We start from the raw sequence: 23,496 nt of genomic DNA, 5'->3' as shown, positions 1-23,496 counted from the left end.
GGCAGAAGTGGCACCAGTCTGGCATCATGGGTGAATTAATGTGCTCTGCTGTCACTGATTTCAGCTGGAATCCTCTCCTGGCTTTTCTCTGGCTCAGGATTCACAGGGCTGGAGCCAGGCTGGGAGAGCTGGGCGTGCTCACCTGGAGAGGAGAAAGCTCCAGGGACACCTCAGAGCCCCTGGCAGGGCCTAAAGGGGCTCCAGGAGAGCTGGAGAGAGACTGGGGACAAGGCATGGAGGGACAGGACACAGGGAATGGCTCCCACTGCCAGAGGGCAGGGCTGGATGGGATATTGGGAATTAGGAATTGTTCCCTGGCAGGGTGGGCAGGCCCTGGCACTGCCCAGAGCAGCTGTGGCTGTCCCTGGATCCCTGGCAGTGCCCAAGGCCAGGCTGGATGGGGCTGGGAGCAGCCTGGGATAGTGGAAGGTGTCCCTGCCCATGGCAGGGGTGGAATGGGATGGGCTCTGAGATCCCTTCCAAGCCAGACCATTCCATGGTTCTATAATTTTGCTTTGTGTGCTGAATACTGCCCCAAATACAGGAGATTTTGGGAGTGACTTCTCCCCAGGCAGGCAGGGTGGGTGTGTGGGCTGGAGTGGGTGTTCATGGACAGGTGAAAAGTCCAGCTCTTTTTGGAAGGATCAAGTATGAACTTCAGTTAATGTGGAAAACCACCACCCTCCAACAACAACAACAAAAAAAAGAGATTGAAAAAGCTCTCTTGAAAGAGCCATTCTTTTATTTCCTTGTGGAGCCTTCCAGCTCAGGAGCAGGTCAGACTGACTCTGGCAAGTGCAGTGATAAAGAACATTGTGTCTCCAACTCCTTGGCCTGTGCCTGAACCCCATACCTGGCATCAGCAGAAAAAGCATCCTGTTCATTTGAAATGCTTTAACATTTACTGCTTCCCCCTGGTTCTGTGAAAGAGTTTCTTATGGGGATCCCTGGTGGATAGTTACAATATACTTAAAACACAGACTCTGTAAAAACCAGGAAAAGAAAACACTCTTTATGATCAAAAAATATATTTTATACAATAAAAAAAGTGCTCCACCTTGTTGGTTTTGCACTGGATATATCCCAGTTACTTGTCCAAAATGAAGTTTCTGCCCTGTCCTGTAGAAAGAGGTGGGGGAAATGGTGGAGCTCAATAAAACTGTGATTACTTGGGTCTGTTTTCCTAGTGGGACATAATAATAGTGTTAAAAGGGGCTGTAGAAACTATTGAAATGCTTGATGGATGCTTGTTCTAATTTGATTGATATTTAAAAGCCTGTTAATTAAAAAAAAGGGAACAAAGGGGAAGGTGTATAAAAGTAAGCAAATGCTGTTTCTTGAAATTCTGGTGGCTTCTGGAGCCTTGTTGATAATTTCCACCTTTTTGATTAAAAAAGAAAATTCCTGCTTTCAGATTTCTCAGGTGGCTGCCCCTGAGTCCACGTTGTGTTCTGCTCCCATTGAGGTAATGGGAAAAGCAGCCTTTTCCCAGCAATCCAAAGCAAACATTTCTCTTGGTGCCTCATGAAAAACACGAAGGAAAGGAAACGTGTTGGGCCTACAGAAGTGCTCCAGCCTTTTACACGAGGATAATTTATTGATTCTGGGGCTGTTGGGAAAGGGGACTTGCTTGAGGTGTAGGGGCTGATGAAAAAGCCTGGAACAATTTGGATTCTGGCTGGAAATCTTCTGTTCCACGTTTGTGCAGAGTGAGCAGAGGTGGCACTCGGCGCTCGTACCGCCCACGTCGCCGGCTAGGAGAAACCTCCTGCCACCATTCCAGAGATTTTAACCCATAGCTGCACCTGTGGAGCTGGGGACAGCCTCTAATGCATTTCTTTCCCCTTAATTATTTACAATCAGTGTGGGTTGGCAAAGCTTGAGAGTGTCACAAGTGATAATTCTGAGCCTTGAGCTGCAGGGTGTGGAATTGTGGCTGTCCCATCCCTGGAATGTCCCAGGCCAGCTTGGATGGGCCTGGAGCAACCTGGGATAGTGGAGGGTGTCCCTGCCCATGGTGGCTTGGAACTGGATGGGCTTTGAGGTTCCTTCCCACCCAAACCACTCTGGGATTCTGGGATCATTAGCACAGGTGTTAATGAGAAAAAGAAAGAATGGATGGTGATTTTCACAGCTTGAGCTGCTGTGCCTTCTGGTTGGGAAATCTTTCTTAGGAGGAAATTTTTCTTGAAACTTGGGCATTCTTATACTTCAGTATCACTAATTTAAATTTTTTGTTGTTGTTTTATTTTTAAGCAATCCTATGATGAACCTGTAGGAATAGTATTTATTAGATTTTTATTTCAAATAGGATTGAATAGATTTTTTCATGGTGTTATGTTTCAGTTCTTGCAATGCCAGTTGGCCTTGATGATCCTAAAGGTCCTCTCCAACAGTGACAATCCTGTAATTCCATGACTGACTTTGGATGGGATATTTTCTCCTTTGAATCTCACTTTTGAAGTATTCAACTGCACACAGAACATGCTGGAGATACAGGAACACTATAATTAATTTTCAGTATTTAGTAATGCACTTTAAGGAATTGATTCATGAAAAATATTCCAAATTTTTTTTTGTTTTACTTGAGCTTTTCAAGCAGCTGTGTATTTTAGCCTCTAATATTTCAAATTGTGAGCTGGACCTGTGTTTACAGACCTGTGTAGATCTGTATATAGATATGTTCTGTATCTAAAGCATCATTGCTATTTTTTTTTTAATTTTGATCCTACACTTCCCCGTGGAGGGAAGTGTGGCTGCTTGGTCTGTCTAGGTATCAGAGGGGTCATGCCAGCATTACAAGGATGAGAAAGAGAATCACAGAATTATTTGGGTTGGAAAATATCTCCAAGACCTTTGAGTCCAGCCTGTGCCTGATGCTCACCTTGTCCCCAGCCCAGGGCACTGAGTGCCACATCCAAGTGTTTCTTGGACACCTCCTGGGATGGGGACTCCACACCACCCTGGGCAGTGCATTCCAATCCCTGAGTACCCTTTGCATGGGGAAATTCCTGCTGGTGTCCACCCTGAGCCTGCCCTGGCCCAGCCTGAGGCCGTTCCCTCTGCTCCTGTCCCTGTTCCCTGGAGCACAGCCCAACCCCCCGGCTGTCCCCTCCTGGCAGGAGCTGTGCAGAGCCACAAGGGCCCCCTGAGCCTCCTTTGCTCCAGGCTGAGCCCCTGCCCAGCTCCCTCAGCCCCTCTTGGGGCTCCATTCCCTGCCCTGACCATTCTCCAGTGTCCCCTCATTGTCCCTCTGGCTCTGAGTGCCCAGAACTGGCCCCAGCCCCAGAGGGGCCTCAGCAGGGCCAGCCCTGGGGACAATCCGTGCCCTGGGGGTGTCACACCACGGCTGGCACAGCCTGGCCTGGGGGCCATGACCTGGTGTTCAGCCCTGTCACCAACACTGCCAGGGCCTTTTCCAGCCCTGTCACCAACACTGCCAGGGCCTTTTCCAGCTTCCCAGCTGCTCCTCCCTGAGCCTGCAGTGTCCCATGGGCTCACAAGGAGCTGGCCCTTGGCCTTGCTGGCCCATGGATCCCTCTGCAGAGCCTTCCTGTCCCCCAGCAAATCCACATCCCACCAGCTCTGTGTCTGCAGCTTCCTGAGGGTGCCCTCCATCCCCTCAGCCACATCCCTGATAAAGATCAAAATACTCAACAGAGCTGGGCTGAGTACTGAGCCCTGGGGAACCCCACAGTGACCAGTCCCAGCTGGACATGGCCCCATTCCCCACCCCTGTCTGAGCCAGGCCATCAGCCAGGTTTTATCCCTTGAGAAGTGCACTCATCCAAACCATGGACTGCCAGCTTTTCCAGCAGAATGCCTTGGGAAACAGTCCAAAACATGGCATTTGGAAAATAGAAATGAGGCAGCACCAACCCCCAGATAATGGACTGGCTGAGTCTTCTCTCTTCTGAGAGAGCTGGATGTGAAATAAATTCCTTATTTTTTGGCTGAGCCTTCGGATAATGGATGGTGGGGAGGAGAGTGGTGAGGGTTTGGAGCACTTAGGAAAAACAAGGGAATGGGATGTCTTCCTGGGAAGCTGTTGGACCTGATACAGCTCTGCTGATGGGCTGGAGGTGCTTGTCTGCATAGCTCACTTGCCAGCCCCCTGTGGAAAATGCAGTGCTGGGGACTGAGCCTTCCCTCTGCCTTTGGAGGAGCACAGAGCAGGAAAATGAGTAGGAGAAGAGTCAGGATAGAGAGAGAGAGAGAGAGAGAAGGGCTTGAAACGCTGTGAGATCACAGCTCTTCCATCCTAAAGGACAGCAGAGGCATGGATGGCTCCAGAAAATCCTGTGGCTGGTGTGGTGTAATGAGCACCTGCTGCTGCTGCTGTGAGGGAGGCATGGCCTGAGGAGGAGGGAGCTCAGGGCTGTGTTGTTTCTAACAGCTCAGCCAGCTCTAGTGAGGTGACCTGGGCAGCCAAGGGCTCAGCTTCAGCAGCATCTGTCACCTGAGCCCAGCTCCTGCTGGAACCCCCCAAACAGGAACCCCAGTGCAGTCAGAAATGCAGCATTTCCTGCACCGCGTGTGTGGCAGGGCGCGGGCAGCAGCCCCCAGCGAGGCTCAGCCTTTCCCTCAAACACATCCCTGCATGTGCCCAGCCCTGCAGCCAGCCCAGGGCTGCTGAAGTGTGCTTGGCTGGAGGCCCTGCAGCCTCCAGAGCCAGCTGAGCAAACAGCCCAGCTCGCAGGGGAAGGCAGACAGCTGGGAGGAGGGGACAGGGGACAGTTCCCTGTCCCAGCACTGCCACCTCTGTGTGAGGCAGGAATTGTGCCAGGAATTGGTTCACCCTCTGGTTGGGGTGGCAGGGAAAGGCCTTTCTAGTTGTTTGGCATATAATAAACAGAATTACTTTAAATAAACTCTACTTCAAGCTCTGTGTGGCTGGGTTTGGGAATTTGACCTGCAGGAGTGTTGGAAGGAAAGAAAAACGAGGTTGGTTTTGATTCATGGGGGAGAAAATCCCAGTGGGCTTTTCCTTAATGGCTTTGCTGGAATAAGATTATTCCAGTGTATTAGCAGTGTGGCATCACTCTGCTCTTTTTACAGCATCCTCGTGCTCCTGCTGGCTTTGCCACTGGAGCAAACTCTGAGTTTGACTTGCAGTGAGCTGAGGGGCCTCAGGAGCTGCACCACAGAGACTCTGCTGGCTGCACATGAGGGAAAGTAGCACAAGCCCAAATTCCTCTGGAGTAGTGGGGTTTATGGAGGCCACACCTGCAGCCTGTATGGTTTTACAGCCGTGGACAGGAGTGCAAGGCAGGGAGTAACCATGCTTCAGGAGCTGGAGATCCACATATGGACAGTGGAGGGAGAGAAGCATCTTGAAGGGGCTGATGCAGAGAACTCAGAGGAGCCTGTGCCCTGGAGCTCCCACACAGCAGCAGAACTTGATGCTGCTTTCAAAGCTTGTCCAGAAATGTGTGGCTGCTCCCATCCCTGGAAGTGTCCCAGGCCAGGCTGGACAGGGCTTGGAGCAACCTGGGATAGTTGGAGGTGTCCCTGTCCATGGCAGGGGATGGGATGGGATGGGCTCCAAGATCCCTCCCAACCCAAACCGTTCTGTGATTCCAGGATTCTTCTCTTCCATTTCAAACTGTCATGAGTGCTTCTCCAGCTCCTTCCCTGTTTGCAGTCTCCAAACACCCTTCATTCAGCCTACAGCCAGAGTTTTCCCTCATTCTGATGCTCCCCCTGTTTGTCCCTCCTGTTAGGAGAAGCCAATTGTCTCAGAAGCATCCAGGAAGAGGGAGAGAGACTTGGTAGCCAAAGAGATTGAGAAGTTCCAGGGCTCCATTCAGACTGTGTGCCAGCACGTGCTGAGGCTGGGCAGGATGGTGGATTACATCCAGGAGGACATGGATGCCATGAGGAACGAGCTGCTGCTGTGGCGCCAGGAGAACCGGGAGCACGCCGAAGCTTTGCGCAGGGAGCAGAGGTGAGCTCGTCTCTGGGGACAGATTTCAGGGGCCCTTAAAACTTAGAAACAATGGAAATATTGAACCCAAAGCAGGACAGTTGTTGTGGTGGGAAGGACAGTTGGTGAAACAGCTCCTTTGGCCTTCCTTGTTGTCTTGGTTTGGAAAGACAGGAGTCTGCTAAGGAGGGCAGGAGCTTCTCTTGAAATGGAGAATGTAAACCCTCCCCACCCCTCTGAATTGCTATAAATTTTAAATTAAGGGGCTCTCAGGTAAAAATATGGGAGCAGGAAATAACAGTTCTTTAATAGGGAAAAGAAAAAAAATAAAAGGATAAAATAAACAATGCAGTACAGTAGAACAACACTGACAGAGTCAGAGCCCAACCTGACACCCTGTGGGTCAGGCTGTTGGTGGCAGTCCCATTGGAAATGTGGCTGCAGCCCTCCTGCAGTGTCAGGGCTGGTTCTGCTGGAGCAAGGGGGTCCTGTAGAGAAGGATGGATTCTTCCTCTGAAGATCCAGTGGAAGGAGAGGCAGCTGCTGTTCCTCTGGGGAATCCCGTGGAGAAAGCCATGCTGGTGTCTCCAAAACCTCTGGATTATATCCGGGTAGCAATGCTTGGCTCCTCCCTCTGGGCGGAGCATCTCCCAATGGGATGTTCTAGTTCTTATCAGCCATGCAGTGACATTCAATAGTCTGTTATCAGCAATGTCCCCTCCCGAGGGAGGTGTGAGTGTGGTCACTCAAAGGCAAACTGCCCACTTGACAAAGGTAATCGGCCATACAGATAGCAATGGAAAACATCTTGCATTGCAATCTTCAACACTTGTCTCACGCCAGAACATGATGAATCCATCAGTGTCCCTGCCCATGGGAGGGGCTGGGACTGGGTGGGCTTTAAGGTCCCTTCCAAACCAAATTCTGTGTGATTCCATGGAATACTTTGCAGCCTTTCAGGTACTGAAATATATTTTCTTGGAGGAGTAAATAACCTGAAGCGGCTTGAAAGCTTCCAACAACATCACGTTCCTTGTGTCTCTTCCAGCATCACAGACAGCACTCTGGAACCACTGAAGGCTGAGCTGGCTGAGCTGGAGCAGCTGATGAAGGACCAGCAAGAGAAGATCTGTGCTGCAAAAGCAAATAATTTAAGGAATGATGAAAAAATCCAGAGGATGATTCTTAGCATAAACGTGTCTTCAAGAAGGTGAAGAAGAGGGAAAAAGAATTAAAGAGCCTTAGGACTCAATGACTGACATTGCTACCAAAAAACCAAAACCCAAATAGCAGATATGCCTTGTTCAGATATAGAATGTTTAGGGACCAGAACCCTAAAAACATTACAAAAAACTCTGTTATTGCATTGATTTGTAGATGTTGATATTATGCAGGATAAAATGATACTCACTTGAATGTTAAAGTTGCAGAGCTATTAAAAGAACTTTATTTGTTTAACTGTGAGCTGGTGTTTCTCACTTCCAGAGCCCCCTTTCCTCTCCTTATCTCCCCTGAAATTCCCTCTGAACACACTGTCCTGATAAGTGGGTATTAAAGAATTCTTTTCCCCCCTTCAATGTTCCAAACTCCTCCAGGTCAGAAGGTTCCTGAATCCTTTTCAGAGCTATCAGGAATCTGATTAGAACCAAGTGAAAATGCAATTCGAGCATCACCACATAAGGGAGCTGAAGCGTTTTATCTGCACAGGTGTTAATTCCATTTTTATGGCATATGTTCATTTGGAAAGGATTAATTTAAGTACCTGTTTCCTCCCCAATGCACGTCCTTGCAGCTTTTTCTACGGGAATAATTCCACTGATTTTTCTTTAGTGAACTGCAGATGTCTGGAGCATTTTCCTAATGACCCCTGCAGTGTTCTGCCCATGAGAGTCCAGCGTTAGTGATTCCCTAAATCTGCAAAGAGTATTAGTGCAGACACAACTGTGTGACTGTGCTGGGTGCAGAGGCTTTAGTCCCCTGCAAGGCTGTTGCCAAGGATTTTATGATGTTGTTTGGGCTGTGGATGAAGTGTTAGTGGCCTTGTTTTTCCTTCTTTGATTGGTGTATCTATGTTTTTTAGGGTTATTTGTTGTTTTTCTTTTTCCTTTCGTGGTGTCTGGACCTAAAAATCTACCAAATGATCATCAGCATAAATGTGAGTGTTTAGGGTGTTAAATACAGACATTTGGAAGGGTAGGAGGCTTTGCTCTGTGGGGTTTTAGAGGGGGTGGAGAAGCATTTGGGGGCTCGGGAAGGAAGAGGAGAAATTTTTTGATCTCTTGTAACAACCACCTGCGACACTGAGCTCTTTGTGTTTGCATGGCCCTTTTCCAACACCTCATCTGCACCCTGGGTCTCAGCACACAAAGGAAAAGGGGTTCAGGATGTCCAGCAGCACCCCCAGAACTGTTGGTGAAAGCCTGTGTGGTCACTGTTCCCTTCAAACACTCGGATTGCACGCTGGGGTTTGCTGGGATTGCTCAGACTCCTGCCCCGTGAGCTTCCCGCTGCTCTAAGCCACCCCTAAAGGGCATTTGTCACCTGTCCCCCAGCCTTTGTCACCCCATGGTCCCCTCTCACGGCCTCTGCATCCATAAAATCCAGCGTGGTGCTGCTGGAGCCTGGGATAAGGCAGGAAAGCAGTGGGGGAAGCAGCAGGTGTTCTCCAGAGACCTGGAGGGATTTCTGGCTCAAACAGGACTTCAGTCATGAAATCAGGATTTCAGTCATGATTTTTCCTTTTCCTCAGCTGCCCCATGGAGTTCCCTTCAGCCTCCCCTCATCATGTCCACCCTCTGGGTGGCCTTTGCCTGGTGATGTGGCCCTTGTGTCCATCTGTCCTTGTGTTAGAAGTGTCTGTCTCCCCTTCTCAGGATGGGGAGGTTGGGTTCAGAGGCCTGGGAGAGCTCAGGGATGACTTTTTGCATCTCCACGTGCCCATTTTCTTGTGCTTGCTGACCAAACATCGCTTCAAACACTGGCTGGTGTTAAAGTTTATCAGCATTTTAACATCACACAGCCTCAGCTCGCTGGATTTGTTCCGTGTCCCAGGCACGGAACACAGCTCAGAGCTGAGGCAGGTTGAGGAGACAGCCCCAAAAAAGCCTCCAAAAGGGAGCAGCTGTGCCTGGAGGAGGGCTGGAGATGTGTGTGTGTGTGTGTGCACAGCCAAGGAGTTGTGTTTCAGCCTGTGGGTGGTTCATTAGCAAAGGAAACTTTGCCGGAGCGGTGGTTTGGGATGGAAAGCCCTTCTCATTGTCAGCCCCGGCGGCGCTAATGGAGCCTGACAGTTCTGGGAAGCAGGATTTGTGTTTCACGACGTGCCTGACATTCCTGTGCTGCCAGCCCCTCTGCCTCGCGAATGGTTCTCAGCTGCAAAGGTGCAGCTGGTGGCAGGATCCCAAAATGCTGTGGCTTTGGGGCAGGGAGGGACACAGGGGTGACAGGACCTCCCCGGGCCAGGAGCACTCGGGGACAGAGGAGGCTGGAAGGAAGAAAGGGCGTGAAAAACGCCAATCACTTGTTTTGAAAAATTTTAAAGTGTAATGATAATAAAATGGTTATAAAAATAGTAATATAATTAGAGTAATAAAAATGTGGAGAATTAGGATTAGGACAATACGTGACAATAAAAACAAAGAGTTACAGACAGTCCAGGTACCTTTTCTGGGCAAAATAAGCCCGAAAAAGGACCCACATTAACAGAGGATTAACCCTTAAAAGCAACAGCCTGTTGCATATTCATACACCTCATCCATGGTGCATAAATTCCATTCAAACACAGGATTCTGTCTGGGTAGTGTCAGCTTCTTCCTCTGAATCCTGACAGCATCTTCAGGGCTAAGCAAGGTGGGAAGAAGTTAGTTTCTTCTGATAATGGAGCAATAAATTCTCTTTCTCTGAAAGATTCGGGTGTCCTGTGGCTGCTATCTCAGTGCAAGTCCTTTCTTTAAAAAAAAGTATCCTACATAGCATAGTTTCTATTTTAACATTTTGTTATAACCTAAGACTCTATTTAACACACATATTAATTAAAAAAATTAATACAGCATAACTTTCTAACACAACACATATAATATTCATTTGAATATTTGTGAAAAACCAATCACAAAATATGCATTTTTCAGAGGGGACATGGGGTGAGCTCAGAGGTCTCCACTGGAACTCAGACATCCGTGAGTGCTCTGGGTGTGGGAGGCTCTTCCCAAGGGTGGGAATGGCAGGTTTGTAAAGTTTGTTATACAGGTTTGTAATATATGTTATAAAAGAATTCGTTTGTTTGTAATATATGTTATAAAATAATTCGTGCTAAAGGAAATTAAAACTCACAGCATTTTGTGTACTAAAGCCAGTGTCGGGCAACAAGCAGTAAAAGGCAAAGTGATGAGGATGGAGATTCAAACACCAGGAGGACACTGACTCCAGGGATGGATATTTCAAGGGAATTTTTTTCATCTGACAAGACCCCAGCAGGAGACATTTGATAGGCACCATCAGAAGTTTATCCCAGAAGGTTTTCACCTGACAAGATTCCAGCAATTATCCACCAGTTCCGGGAAACGCGGCAGCAAGAAAGAAAAAACTACGATAATATGCTAAAATATGCTAAAGAATATTTCTTTCATCTTTCAATCTCCAGTTTCATTTATCAGCAAACCTAAAGTCTATTTGTAAAAGCAAATATCTTTTCCCATTCATCTTCCAGAGCCCAAAAGACTGTATAAAACAAACCCCTTAGAAACGACATTTGGAGACCCACGGGGACTTTGGTGTGATGGAGGCCATCCCTGGGTTCCCCCAGCTGTGATCTCCTGGCTGAATCAAATTGCTTGTGGCTTTTTCCAAATTTATACTTTGATTAATTAATAAATTTCATTATTCAGTCGGAGTGTTCATTTATAACAGGTTCTTCTCCCATGAAGTGGCTGCTGGGACCCAGACTGGCTCTCAGAACTCCAGCACCATGCCAGGAGTGGGGAACTGCCTCGGGATGGGGATTTACCAGAGGCAAAACATTTAGAGCCACTTGCTCTGAGGTGCCAGACACAAACCATGACAGGGAGCAGGCAAAAGAGAAGGAGGAGGCTCCTCCATTGTGAGGTTCCACAGGCAAAGGTTTATCCCAAGGGAAGGATTCAGAAGCAAAGAGCCACCAGCACTTCTGTGCATGGGATTTTATAGGGGTACAACTCAGGGGGTGGATACAAACCATTGAGCAAGAAGGAATCTGCAGGGCAGGAGCGAGGGGATTACATCAGTGGCTTGGGACTAATTAGGACAGATGGGAGGAGAGGGTAGGTGCCATGGGCCAGTGGGGTTTCCTGCAATAGGGGAATTCCAAAGGGGTGGTGCAGTCAGGGATTGGTCCAAGACAAAACTGACAGGGAAGGAGATGGAACAAAGAGTGGGGAATGGCATGAGGGACAGCTTTGAGGGAGGGCAAACCAACTTGGGGACAACATGGGGGTACAAATGAACAAACCACTTAACAAGGAATCAATAAAATAAATTCAAACCACAATGAATTTATGGCACTGCCCAGGCTCCCCAGGGCGTGGGCACAGTCCTGAGGCTGCCAGAGCCCAAGGATCTCTCAGGGATGCACAGGGTGGGATTGCTGGGGTGTCCATAAGGGGTTGGATCAATGATCCTCGGGGGTCCTTTGGGCACCCTGACCCCCAAATTCCACTCCCCTGGTGCCCTGCAGTGTCCCCAAGCAGGGACAGAGCCCACTCTTGTTGGGACATGGCCCTGCTGGGCAATGAACATATGTGGATGCTGTGGAGGTGTTGTGGAAGCTTTGGCCTCAGTTGGATGCTGAGGCTTTGTGTTGTCCCGGGCTGTGGCTCCAGGCTGTCTGCTGCCCTGGGAAAAGAGTTCCAGCTCTGCTCCTGCCTCGTTATCCTCTTGTTATCCTTGCCTTGAGATCAGGAATTTCCAATGTATGGAACATCCCAGCTCCAACTCAGCCGTGATGTCCCTGAGTCCAGGCTGGGTTTATCACTCCCTGGAGCTGGTGCCTGTTCTTGCTGGTCTTGCTCCAACAGTTTTGCTTGAAATACAAAATATTCCAAAATATGATTTTTTTAAAAATATTTTTTTGCCCCAAAACACCTTGGATCTGTTAGGAAAATTAATCCACAAACACCAGAGGTTTATGTCCAAAAAGGAGACAGAGGAGTCCTGTAACTTTATCTGAATAAAGGGAGAGGCTATGGGGTATTTTCCCTGAAGTCTCTCCAATTTTTGGAGGATGCAGCCTCCTTTTTATCCCAATTTCCCAGCCACATTTCCCTTCTCTTTTTTTCCCCATTGGCTGAGGTATTTGACAGGTACAGACTTCCTAAAATCTTCTGCCTGATACCAGAGATTTCCCACTAATGTATAACCCTCCCTTTTAATTTTTAAATTCTTACGGAATTTAGGGGTTTTTCTTCCCCATTGTTTCTTTCATCTTTCAATGTCCAATTTCATTTATCATCAAACCTAAAGTCTATTTCTAAAAGCAAATATCTTTTTCCATTCACCAGCCAGTGGAACCCTTCCCATTGTTTCTTTTATCTCTCAGTGCTGGGTTTATCTCCCAGCAGACCCACAGCTTGTTTGGAAAGACAAATCCCTCATTCCTCTTGGATCCATCCACTGGGGAAGCAGCCACCACAGACTGATGGTGTAGCAGAGAAAGGCAGCACTGTGGCTGTGTAGAAGTGTTCCAAGGATTTTTGGGAATGTGCCAGTGCAAAGGGGTGGGTTGGCACTGAGACTTCACTTACCTACAATGGCTGGACTCTGCCTCAGGTGAATTTGTGCTCTTCCCTCCTCCCAGATCTACCCTGGTGCAGGTGAGCCAGTCTAGCACAAGGGATGGATTTGAGATCTCCCAGCCACAGAGTCCCCTTCAGCTCTTGGAGAGCCCCAGGCAACCCCCACAACTCCCTGGAAAACTCCCTGCAGCACCAAGGGATCGTCCCTTCTGTGCCCTGTTTTGTGAAAAAACACGGCAAAATAACATTTCCCCTTTCCAGGGAGAAATTTAATTAAAAGGAATTAAGAGGCATGGTTTATAGTTTCATTTAACATGATGAAAAAAGGATTAGCTCCCACCTCCTCCTGCCCAAATCCAGGAGCTGATGGAGGGAAACGCTTCCCAGGAGAAAAGGGAGAGGAATTCTCTCCCCCCCAGATTTATGACTTGTGAGGCAGAGGTTGCTCAGGTTGGCCCTTGTTTCATGCCCTGCTGGCTCCCACAGCCTTGGCTTTGTGGTGAGCCCAGGAAAGGGCAGGGAATGGATGGGTTTGGCTGCTTTTCCCAGGTCACTCCTGCTCAGGTTCTGCCGGGTCACTGAGGCTCTGTGGGGAATGTGCAAGGGGGGCTTTGCCCTCACAGCTTCTTTCCCTTTTGGGCATTTTTTGGTTGGTGAGGAGCATCAGGCAATGGGGCGAGGAAGAGAGAAGGAAAAGGAGAAACTGTTAAAATACCTGAAATAATAGATCCAGCCCAAACGCAGACACAAACAGAAGGAATTTCCAATTTCCTTTCCCTGGGAAGGACAGCAGATCCTGCATGGCCAGGGCAGAACAGGACCTGTCCCCTCCCTGGAGAAGGGTGGGTCCCTTTTCTTACCTTGAACTGAAAATGTTTTCTGGCATCCAGGACAAAACTGTGGCACTTCACCTCCATCCCACTCTCCTAAAACAACCTCAAAGGTCAGCAGGGAGCTTTGATAACAAACAAGGGTCCAGAAGGAAGGGGATGGGAAGGGGGATGGGAGCTGCCCAGTGTCTCCTCATTCCCAGGCTTTGGGATTGCTTCCTGGCCAGCAGCTGTTCCTGGGATTAGCTCAGTGGCAAGAGGTGCTTCATTTCTCCTGTGCTTTCAGATTTTCTCTGCTTTTTAGAGCAGCATCTGCTGCTGCTGGAGCCTGTGACCGTATTCACAGGGGTCTCAGGTTGAGGGAAGAGATGAGGATCTGACTCCATGTTCAGAAGGCTGGTTTATTATTTTATAATATATATTATATTAAAACTATACTAAAAGAATAGAAGAAAGAATTTCATCAGAAGGCTGGCTAAGAATAGAATAGGAAAGAATGATAACAAAGGCTTGTGGCTCAGACTCTCTGTCTGAGCCAGCTGGGCTGTGATTGGCCATTAATTAGAAACATCTAACATGGGCCAATCAAAGATCCACCTGTTGCATTCCACAGCAGCAGACAATCAATGTTTACATTTTGTTCCTGAGGCCTCTCAGCTTCTCAGGAGGAAAAAATCCTAAGGAAAGGATTTTTCATAAAAGATGTCTGCGACAGGAGCCCAAGCGCTGGCTGGGCTTGGGAGGAGCTGGGGATCCATGTCTGGGAAGGAGAAGCTGTTTGGATAAGCAGCAGTTGCTCCAAGCTGGAGGTTCCAAGCTGCTCTGGCTTTAACCTCGGGAGGGGGAAAGGAAGTTTTCCTGTCCAATTCAAATAAATCTGGGCAGAACTTCCAGTGCACGTTACAGGGCTGGAAACTGGAGTGAACCTGAGCTGGGGCCTGGGTCAGCATCCGGGGCTGGAGGGGACACAAACAACCAGGGTGGCACTGATGGCCAGAGCACAGAGACCTGGGCTCCCATGGAATCCATGAGGGATTTGGGCTGGAAGGGACCTTAAAGCCCATCCCATTCCACCCCCTGCCATGGGCATGGACACCTTCCACTACCCTAGGTTGCCCCAAGCCCCATCCAGCCTGGTCTGGAACGCTTCCAGGGATCCAGGGGCAGCCACAGCTTCTCTGGGCACCCTGTGCCAGCAGCTTTGTCTCCTCACATCCTGCTAAAGGCAGGCCAACAGCTCTTAACCGTTTGCACAATGCTGTTTAACTTTATTTTACTTTCTTTTATTTTAACTGGAGAGGTGGCAGTGGGAAGAGAAAGAGACCCAGATGCTCCTCTCCACAATACCCAAGTTACTCCCCTGACCATCTTGTGGTGGGTTAACCCTGGCTGCCCAGAATTCCAGGTGCCCACCAAAGCTGCTTGATCATTCCCCTACTCAACCAGACAGGAAAGAAAAACGTAAGGAAAGGCTCAGGAGTTAGGATAAAGGGCTGGGAGACATCACTCACCAATCACTGTCATGGGAAAAACAGATTCCACTTGGGGAAATTAGATTTTTTTATTATCAGTCCCATCAGATCAGGGCAAGAAATAAACCCAAAACATAAGAACACCTTCTGCACATCCCTCCCTTCTTCCCAGCCCCAAATTCACTCCTGGTTTTCTCTCCTGTAGGATCTCTCCAGTGTGTGTCCCTTTATCCATGGGGTCAGTCCTGTAGGATCTCTCCAGTGTGGGTCCCTTTATCCATGGGGTCAGTCCTGTAGGATCCCTCCAGGGTGATCTCCTCTCTCCATGGGTCCTGCGAGGACTCTGCTCCAGCAGGAGCTTCCCATGTGTCCAGAAGTTCCTTTGGGCATCTCCCTGCTCTGGTTTGGGGTTTTCTTCCCTGACACTGGCACGTGGAGGAGAGGCCTGCAAGGAGAGGCAGCTTTATTTAGGTTGGACAAAGGTGCAGAGCCCTTTGTGGGATGTGCAGCTTGCTCTACAGGAAGGTTTATTTGTTCCAGTCTCACTAAGAGCTTTATTCCTGCTCCTTGTTGCTCCTGGGAGGGCAGCAGCTCAATAAAATCCCAAGAGTTTGGGTCCAAACACAAATGTCCTGAGAGGAGAGCAAGGGGATATCAGTTCTGGAGGGTGCTCCAAGAGAGCTGGATTTAAAGAATCCCAGAATGGTTTGGGTAGGGAAGGACCTTAAAGATAACCTTGTGCCATGGGCAGGGACACCTTCCAGTGGAGCAGGACCTCATCCAGCCATGATCCTGAGCAGCTGGATGGGGGAAGCTGCTGAGCAGAAGAGCCAGTGGAGTTTCCAAAGGGGTGAGGGGTTTTCAGTGCGAGCGCTGTGCCTGTCCCCACACACGGGATGGGGAGAGCAGAGCCAAGGAAAAGGTCTCAGCACTCCTGCAGGGGACCAGCCCTGCAGCCAGGAGGAATTCCAGGCCACCCACCACCAGAGCTTTGTGCTGCTCAGGTAGCCTGGCAGGAAGGGAAGGTGTTCTCCTCCCATTTCAGCGCTCCCGAGCTCCGGCATTCCGCTGGAGTGTGGAGAAGGGGCTGGTTTCATGTTTAACCCCTCTGGGCTGGGAGCTGGGAGCTCCCCATTAATGGGATCCTTGTCTTTGGAGTGAGCTGGGAGCCCCCAGGTCTCTCACACCCAAAGACTGCTCCATTGTGCTGGCTCCAGAGCTGCTGGTGCAGCCAGCGGGAGGGAAGGCGCTGAGGAGGTGGGATTTGGTTCCAGTGTCACCTTCTCAGGTGTCAGGGCTGTGTTTGCTCTCTGGGTGGGACTGGGGGAGCACGGGACCACCCAGAGGCTGTGGAAACCCGGGGCACCACAGGGAATATTTCTCTGTCTGCTCTGGGGTGCCCTGACCCCCAGGGCAGCACTGACTTTGCCCCTCATTCATGGAGAAAGTTTCCTAGAGTTCAAGATAGACTGGAACCCACAAAAGTGTGAAATAGATTATGACTTGGTGAGAAATTGAGGTTTGGGGATTTTTGTGGATGGCAGCAAGATGGAGGGCACGGGGTGTCATCCTGGGTTTCTTCTTCATGCTTCTTCTTCCTCCTTCTCCATGGGTTTGGGTGGCATTTTGTAATTGGGCAGAAAAGTCCCCATTGCAGCTCTTTGGGATTGCAGTTACTGGGTTAAAAGGGAAAATAATCTAGGTGTCAGTTCTTAATTGGAAAGTTTAGTCTTAAAAGACCTTGTAACAAGAGATTGTTGGCCATTTTGTGCCTTCTGATGAAAAGGTGCAGAACTCACAGCAGTGAGACTGTTTCACTGATAAGAAATAATAAACACTTGAGTCTGAACATGAAATACTGTCTCAAGTGCCTTCAATCCAGACCCAGAGAAGCCCACAACTGGTACCTCCACACAAGGCTTCCAGCTGCTTCCAGAGGTGGGGAACGTGTGGGAGCTCCCTCAGCATCGGGCTGGGCTTTGTGGGGAGCCATCCCCCGGTGCAAAGTGTGCTTGGAGCCCCTGCAGGAAGCAGGAAGCCCTTCCCAAATTCATGGAGTGATGGCCATGGAGCAGGCCCTGGTGGGCAGGAGGTTCTGTTGCACTTTTGGGGCAGTGTTGGTTTACCAAGGGCAGATTTTGGTGCCCAGGTAACCCTGAAATTTGCCAGGGGTTTGTGTGAAGTGCCTGATGCCCACTGGGCTTCACCTCCAGCTCATTCCCAGCTCCTGGCCGGAACATTTGTCCTTGTTTTGTGCAAGAGCAAAGTTCCCTTTGTTAAATCAAGTAGCAAAGTGTGGGCCTGGCACAGCTTTGCCTGTCCTGAGTGACTCCACACCTTCACACACTCCCAGTGCTCCAAGCAGGGATTAATCAACGTGGGCATGTGCTCAGCTCCTTTCCTTTTGATGGGATATTGGGAAAAATATCCAGCCTGGGCTGAAATGTGTGTTCTGCACTCCAGGAATCCCAGAATCCCAGACTCCCTGGGGTTTAAGGAAGGGGCCTTAAAACCCATCCCATTCCATTCCCTTCCATGGGCAGGGACACCTTCCACTATCCCAGACTGCTCCAAGCCCCATCCAAGCTGGCCTGGGACACTGCCAGGCTGGAGCTGAGAGTGAAGCCTTGAGCCATCAGGAATTAATCCACGGAGGCAATTAGTGGAGACAGGGCAGGAGGAGGAACATGCTGTTGGGGGCAGGAAGGGCCCTGTTACCAAATCCTGATTCCTTTGACTGCTTGATCTCACAGCCTGCTGTTACTGCTCTGTGTTCCATTTCCCAGGGTGCCCTGAAGAGCAGGGAGTGAGAAATCCAAGGAAAACCTGGGATATATTGTACAACCTGTGCTGGCTTCTCCCCCAGGCCCCAGCAGCCCCTTGAGCCTGCCCAGTGTCACTGGGAAGCTCCTCCTGACCCCAGGGCACTCTGAGGCCACCCATAATTAATGATGGACTTGCCAGCATGAGGGAAAAAAAAAATCAAATCCATTTTTATGGAAAAGCTCCCCCTGGCTCCAGGAGAGGCTGGGGCAGAGGTGCCAGAGGAGCCCCAGGCTCTGCACCACCCACAGCCTGACAGCAAGGCAAGGAGCAGCACCTCATTTTCAAGTCTTTGGGGTGGATCAGGGTTTTCAGCCCATGGCTGGGTTCCAATCCTTATCCCACAGTGTTTGTGGCAGCTCTGGAGCAGAATTTTTTTTTCCTTTGAGTTCCACCACAAGAAGTGTGGTCAGAATTTTTTGCTTTTTGAATAGAGAAAGTTTCTTGCCTGGGGCCAAGTGCAGAAATGTGGGATGGATTTGGATCAAACTTTACTTTTTCTTTTGGAATTTTATTTAAGGTTAAAAAAAAAAAAACCAAAAAAACAACCCCAACCTGACAAACTAGCACCTCGGGCAAGAGCTGAAGCATGGAAAATTTTATCCCAAAAGGTGGATTCTTTGTGAAATTATGAGCGTGTGAAAACAGGTGGTTAAACTGAAATGGTTTCACAGCTTGAAGTGCAGAGGGTGCTACCAAGAACCTGTTGTAAATCCTGGAGTGAAGCCTCCCTGAAAGGCAGAGGGAGGAGAACACCAGCGAGTAACCTGAGCCACCACAGAGCCCACAGGCAGCTCTGGAGAGGCCAAGAGAAAAAAAAGCCAAAAAAACCCCCCAAAAAACCCCCAAAACAAAACAAACAAACAAAAAAAAAAAAAAAAACACAAAAAAAAAAAAAAAAAAAAAAAAAGAAAAACCAAAAAACCAAAAGGAGAGGTTTGTGGAGAGCTCAGAGAGGAGCCAAGCCCAGGATGAAAACCCAGGCTCCCAAAGGACACCATGGGCCCACCATAGGATGGGTTTCACTCCAGGCACCTGATCCAAGACTTGCTCCAGGCACTGGGAAGCTCCTCAGAGGGTTGGATGAGGGGCTGGAAAGTGCAGCCAGGAGGGAAAATGTGTAAGGAACAGGGCTGCAACACGGTGCAGGGCAGAGGAAGGGAATGATCAGTGAGAGGACGAGGGGGAATGGCTTTAAACTGGAAGAGATGAGGTTTAGTCTGGATATGGGGAAGAAATCCTTCCCTGGGAGGGTGGGGAAGGATCTGGGAAGGTGGCACAGGGTGCCCAGAGCAGCTGTGGCTGCCCCTGGATCCCTGGCAGTGTCCCAGGCCAGGCTGGATGGGGCTTGGAGCAGCCTGGGATAGTGGAAGGTGTCTCTGCCATGGCAGGGGTGGCACTGGATGATTTTTGTCATCCCTGCCAACCCAAACCATTCCAGGATTTAATGAGCTGTGAGTGAAAGGCCACTTTTGGTGGATGAACATGCCCACATGTGTGTGTGTATGCTCCAAAGGATTCATAATTCCATTTTCTGCACTGGCAGGCTTCTGTCTTTGCACACAGATATTGTTTTCCTGCTTCCCTTCACACACAGATTGTTTTCCTGCTTCTCCTCACACACAGATCACTTTCATTTCATTTTATTTTTATTTTTTTCCCACACAAAAAGAATCTTGTTTTTCCCCTTCTGTCTTACCCCTCTCCACAGAAACCCAGGGCCCTCCACAAGGTGCCTCAGCTGATCCCAGGGGTTGCCCCAGAGCCCTGCCAAGCAAACCTGCAGTGGGAAAGCATCCAGCAAGGAATGGGATGCTGCTCCCAGTCCCCCTGGATCCCCAGGAAGGAGCTGGTTCCTGCCAGGTTCCTCCAGCCCCAGTGTGATTATGAAGTGTTAGGACACGAGGTCTGCGGGGTTTTACAGCTGGGTCTTAAAGGGATCAGGACAAGGGGGGAAAAAATGAAAGGGGGGCTTGACCTGGAAGCCAGGAGTGTGGTCAAATTAAGGAGTTGCTAATTAAAGCCCCTGGAGAGAAGGAAGGAGGAAATGACCCAAATCCCAGCGCTCTCACGGGGTGGTTCTTACCCAGGGACAGGCCTGGGAGATGGGACACAAAAACCTGCTCTGTCCCCTGCCACAGAGCAGCTGGGTGTCCTTGCCTTGCCAGGAGAGCCAGCAGGGAGGGATCAGCCATGGGAAAAGCTGTTTGAGCCCTTTGGGGCATGGAAGCCTTCAAAGAAGGGCTCAGGCAAGGGGCAGAGCTGTGCCTGCTGTGTATCCTCAAGGTTTCCATGATTTCTTCTCACATTAGGCACTGAATCTTTTCACTGTCTGCAGGGGGAGATGGTTAAAAGCACAAACCTGAGGTGTTGTGGTATTTTCTGGGTCCCCAGGACGAAGGAGGAATTGAGAATCTGACTCCATATTCTTAGAAGGCTAATTTATTATTTTATGTTACTATATTAAAGAAAAGAATGCTATACTGAACTGTGCTAAAGAATAGAGAAAGGATACAGACAGAAGGCTTAAGAAGATGCTAATGGAAAACCTGTGACTCCCCAGAGCCTCGACACAGCTGGCTGGGATTGGTCATGAAGTAAAAGCAATTCACATGTTGGCTAAACAATCTCCAAACCACATTCCAAAGCAGCAAAACACAGGAGAAGCAAACGAGATAATATTGTTTTTCCCTTTTTTCTGAGGCTTCTCAGCTTCCCAGGAGAAGAAATCCTGGCAAAGGGATTTTTCCAGAAAATATGACAGTGACAAGGTGTCCCCTGGAGTCAATCTCTTGTAGAAGGATGGGATGTTCCAGACTTGGACTTATCCATCTGGAGACCTCCAGCCCTTGGCCCTAAGATCGAATTTTTCCTTCAGACCAGTCCAAGTGGAAAGTGTTTTGGAAATGCCAGCCTTGCTGTTCTGTCCTCCCTCTGTTCAACACAGCACCTTCCACTCCTCTCCAGGAGTTCTGGGAGTTACTCAGGTGAGCCTGATCCTTCCTCTGGCCAAAACTTCTTCAAGGAGAATGGCTTTAAACTGAAAGGGAGTGGGTTTATTTCAGATATTGGGAAGAAACCCTCCCCTGTGAGGGTGGGCAGGCCCTGGCACAGGGTGCCCAGAGCAGCTGTGGCTGCCCCTGGATCCCTGGCAGTGCCCAAGGCCAGGCTGGATGGAGTTTGGAGCACCCTGGGATGGTGGAAGGTGTCCCTGCCCATGGCCACAGTGGAACTGGATGAGCTTTAAGGTCCCTCCCCAACCCAGATCCCTCTGTGATTCCGTGGCTCTCTGTTGAAGATTGCAATGCAAGTTGTTTTCCATTGCCATCTGTATGGCAGATTACCTTTGTCAAGTGGGCAGTTTGCCTTTGAGTGACCACACTCACACCTCCCTCGGGAGGGGACATTGCTGATAACAGACTATTGAATGTCACTGCATGGCTGATAAGAACTAGAACATCCCATTGGGAGATGCTCCGCCCAGAGGGAGGAGCCAAGCATTGCTACCCGGATATAATCCAGAGGTTTTGGAGACACCAGCACGGCTTTCTCCACGGGATTCCCCAGAGGAACAGCAGCTGCCTCTCCTTCCACTGGATCTTCAGAGGAAGAATCCATCCTTCTCTACAGGACCCCCTTGCTCCAGCAGAACCAGCCCTGACACTGCAGGAGGGCTGCAGCCACATTTCCAATGGGACTGCCACCAACAGCCTGACCCACAGGGTGTCAGGTTGGGCTCTGACTCTGTCAGTGTTGTTTTAGTTCACTGCATTGTTTATTTTATCCTTTTCATTTCTTTCCTAGTAAAGAACTGTTATCCCAGCTCCCATATTTTTGCCTGAGAGCCCCTTAATTTCAAATTTATAGCAATTCAGAGGGGTGGGGAGGGTTTACATTCTCCATTTCAGGGGAGGCTCCTGCCTTCCTTAGCAGACTCCTGCCTTTCCAAACCGAGACACTCTCCTGCATTATTGACCTCCGGCACTTCCCACCCGTTCCCCACGTGTGTTTGGCTGTGGAAATGTGGCAGCACATTTTGTGGCAATGACAGACTGGCTTTCCCCAGGTTAAAACTGGTCCTGACAGACCCATTTGTGGCACCACTAATGCACTGCCTGCAGTGAGAAGTGGAAACATTCTGTCACCACAAGGAGAAGGGAACCAGGAGAGGGTTTTGTAGCTGGCAGAGCTGATCCTGCACGCTCTGCCAATGGAGTTACTGATTTCCCTGGATTTTCTTTTCAGTTTTTTTTGCCTTTTATGCCTGAAATGGGCTTTTATTCATGGACTTAAATGCTGTGCAGGTGTGGCACTTGGGGATGTGGTTAGTGGCGGGCTTGGTGGTGCTGGGAGATGGCTGAACTTGGTGATCTGAGAGGGCCTTTCCACCCCAAGCACTTCCACGCACAAAGCCAGGCTGATTTTCCAGCCCTGCAGTCTGGGAAGGGCAGCCTGGTCACTCATGTTTCCTCTCCAGCCAGGGCACGCTCTGAAGTGCCCAATTCCTTGTTGTTAATCCAGAGGGAAAGCTGCTTTTGCCTCCATTTGGAAGGCAGGCCCTGTTCCTCAGGTGAGGGAAGCTGCTCCTGGTGCAGCTCCAGGGGATCAGGGTGAGGTTGGAAGGTGGAACAACAGCAGGAACCAGAAAGGAATTTCCAACTTTGTCACTTCCTAAGGGAAAGAAATAAACACTGAAACCTAAGCACAGCCCCTCCTGGAGGATACATTTCCTGGGAACTCTCACTCTGATGGCTGGAAAATCCATAAAGTTTTTCTCCTTGGAGCTGGGAGACTCCAACCAAGCCCTTGGTTAAACAAATGACAGTAAAAATAACTCACAAGCACAGCACCCACACCTGGAGCAGCCCTGAAGGTGAGGTGCCCCATTTGGGGGGTGTCTGTGACCCCCTGAGAGGGAAATCCAATCTAAGGGGAGGAGGTCCCACCAAGGTACAGCACCCAAATCCGCCAGGAATTTCATTTCAGGAGGAGATACCGGGATTTTCCCGTGGCTGTCAGCAGCATTCTCCAGGTCACGCTGCTGCGTGAAAGAGAGTGTTAGAACCTGGGACTTAAACTAAACAGATTTCCTATAGGAAACACACACAAAATTACTTTGCTTCTAAAGTTACTTTTATAGACGTTTTTTTTCCCTGAGAAATATTTCTCCCTGGAAAAATAAATTCACAGGATGTAATTAAAACAGTTCTGTGCGTGCACTGGGCTGGCCCCCTTTAAGCGCTTCACCAGCAAGGAGAGGAATGAAAGGCAGCTTTGTTGGGATCCATTAATGACAATCTGCATTAATTAGAAAATGAGACATTGTTCTCTTGGTTTATGGCTATGAAAATGGCTGCTAATAAGGCCGAGGGCTGGAGAGCTCAGCCTTTGGCTTGTCTGAGCTGTTGTGAGGCCCTGAAAAATCTAAATAATCTTTGATTTGTCAAATCCTAAGCTGATGAAGGCAATGGGAGTCAGATTCCATACCCTTGGATTCTGGCAATAACCAGGTGCTGGTGACTGTTTGGGGGTTTTTTGTTCTTTTTTTTTTTTTCCCTTTTCTTGCCATTTTCTTTAAGTTTAGTTTTTAATTAAACAAACAAAAGTAAGAGTGAACTGTGCTGTTTTAGAGCTTAACTTTCACTCCTTGAGGAACAAAGCCTTAATAGGTTTGTATGGAT

At 49.2% G+C, this 23,496-nt stretch overlaps 1 protein-coding gene across 2 annotated transcripts in view; it reads left to right on the top strand.

Moving 5' to 3' along the window:
• The window catches only part of TRAF3IP1 (TRAF3 interacting protein 1), a 28,920-nt gene extending 21,536 nt beyond the window's left edge, over positions 1-7,384 (top strand). For both annotated transcript variants that reach the window (XM_071418071.1, XM_071418072.1), the window contains exons 14-15: positions 5,724-5,947; positions 6,975-7,384. In XM_071418071.1, coding sequence (XP_071274172.1) covers positions 5,724-5,947; positions 6,975-7,140 — 390 coding nt within the window. In that variant the 3' untranslated portion in view covers positions 7,141-7,384. The remainder of the gene's footprint in view (positions 1-5,723; positions 5,948-6,974) is intronic.
• The last annotated feature ends 16,112 nt before the right edge of the window (positions 7,385-23,496 follow it).

Source organism: Agelaius tricolor, unplaced genomic scaffold (assembly GCF_023055355.1).
Source record: "Agelaius tricolor isolate 1412-34295 unplaced genomic scaffold, bAgeTri1.0.p SCAF_75, whole genome shotgun sequence".
In the NCBI taxonomy this organism is placed as follows: domain Eukaryota; kingdom Metazoa; phylum Chordata; class Aves; order Passeriformes; family Icteridae; genus Agelaius; species Agelaius tricolor.
This window is presented reverse-complemented; position numbering and strand designations above follow the sequence as displayed.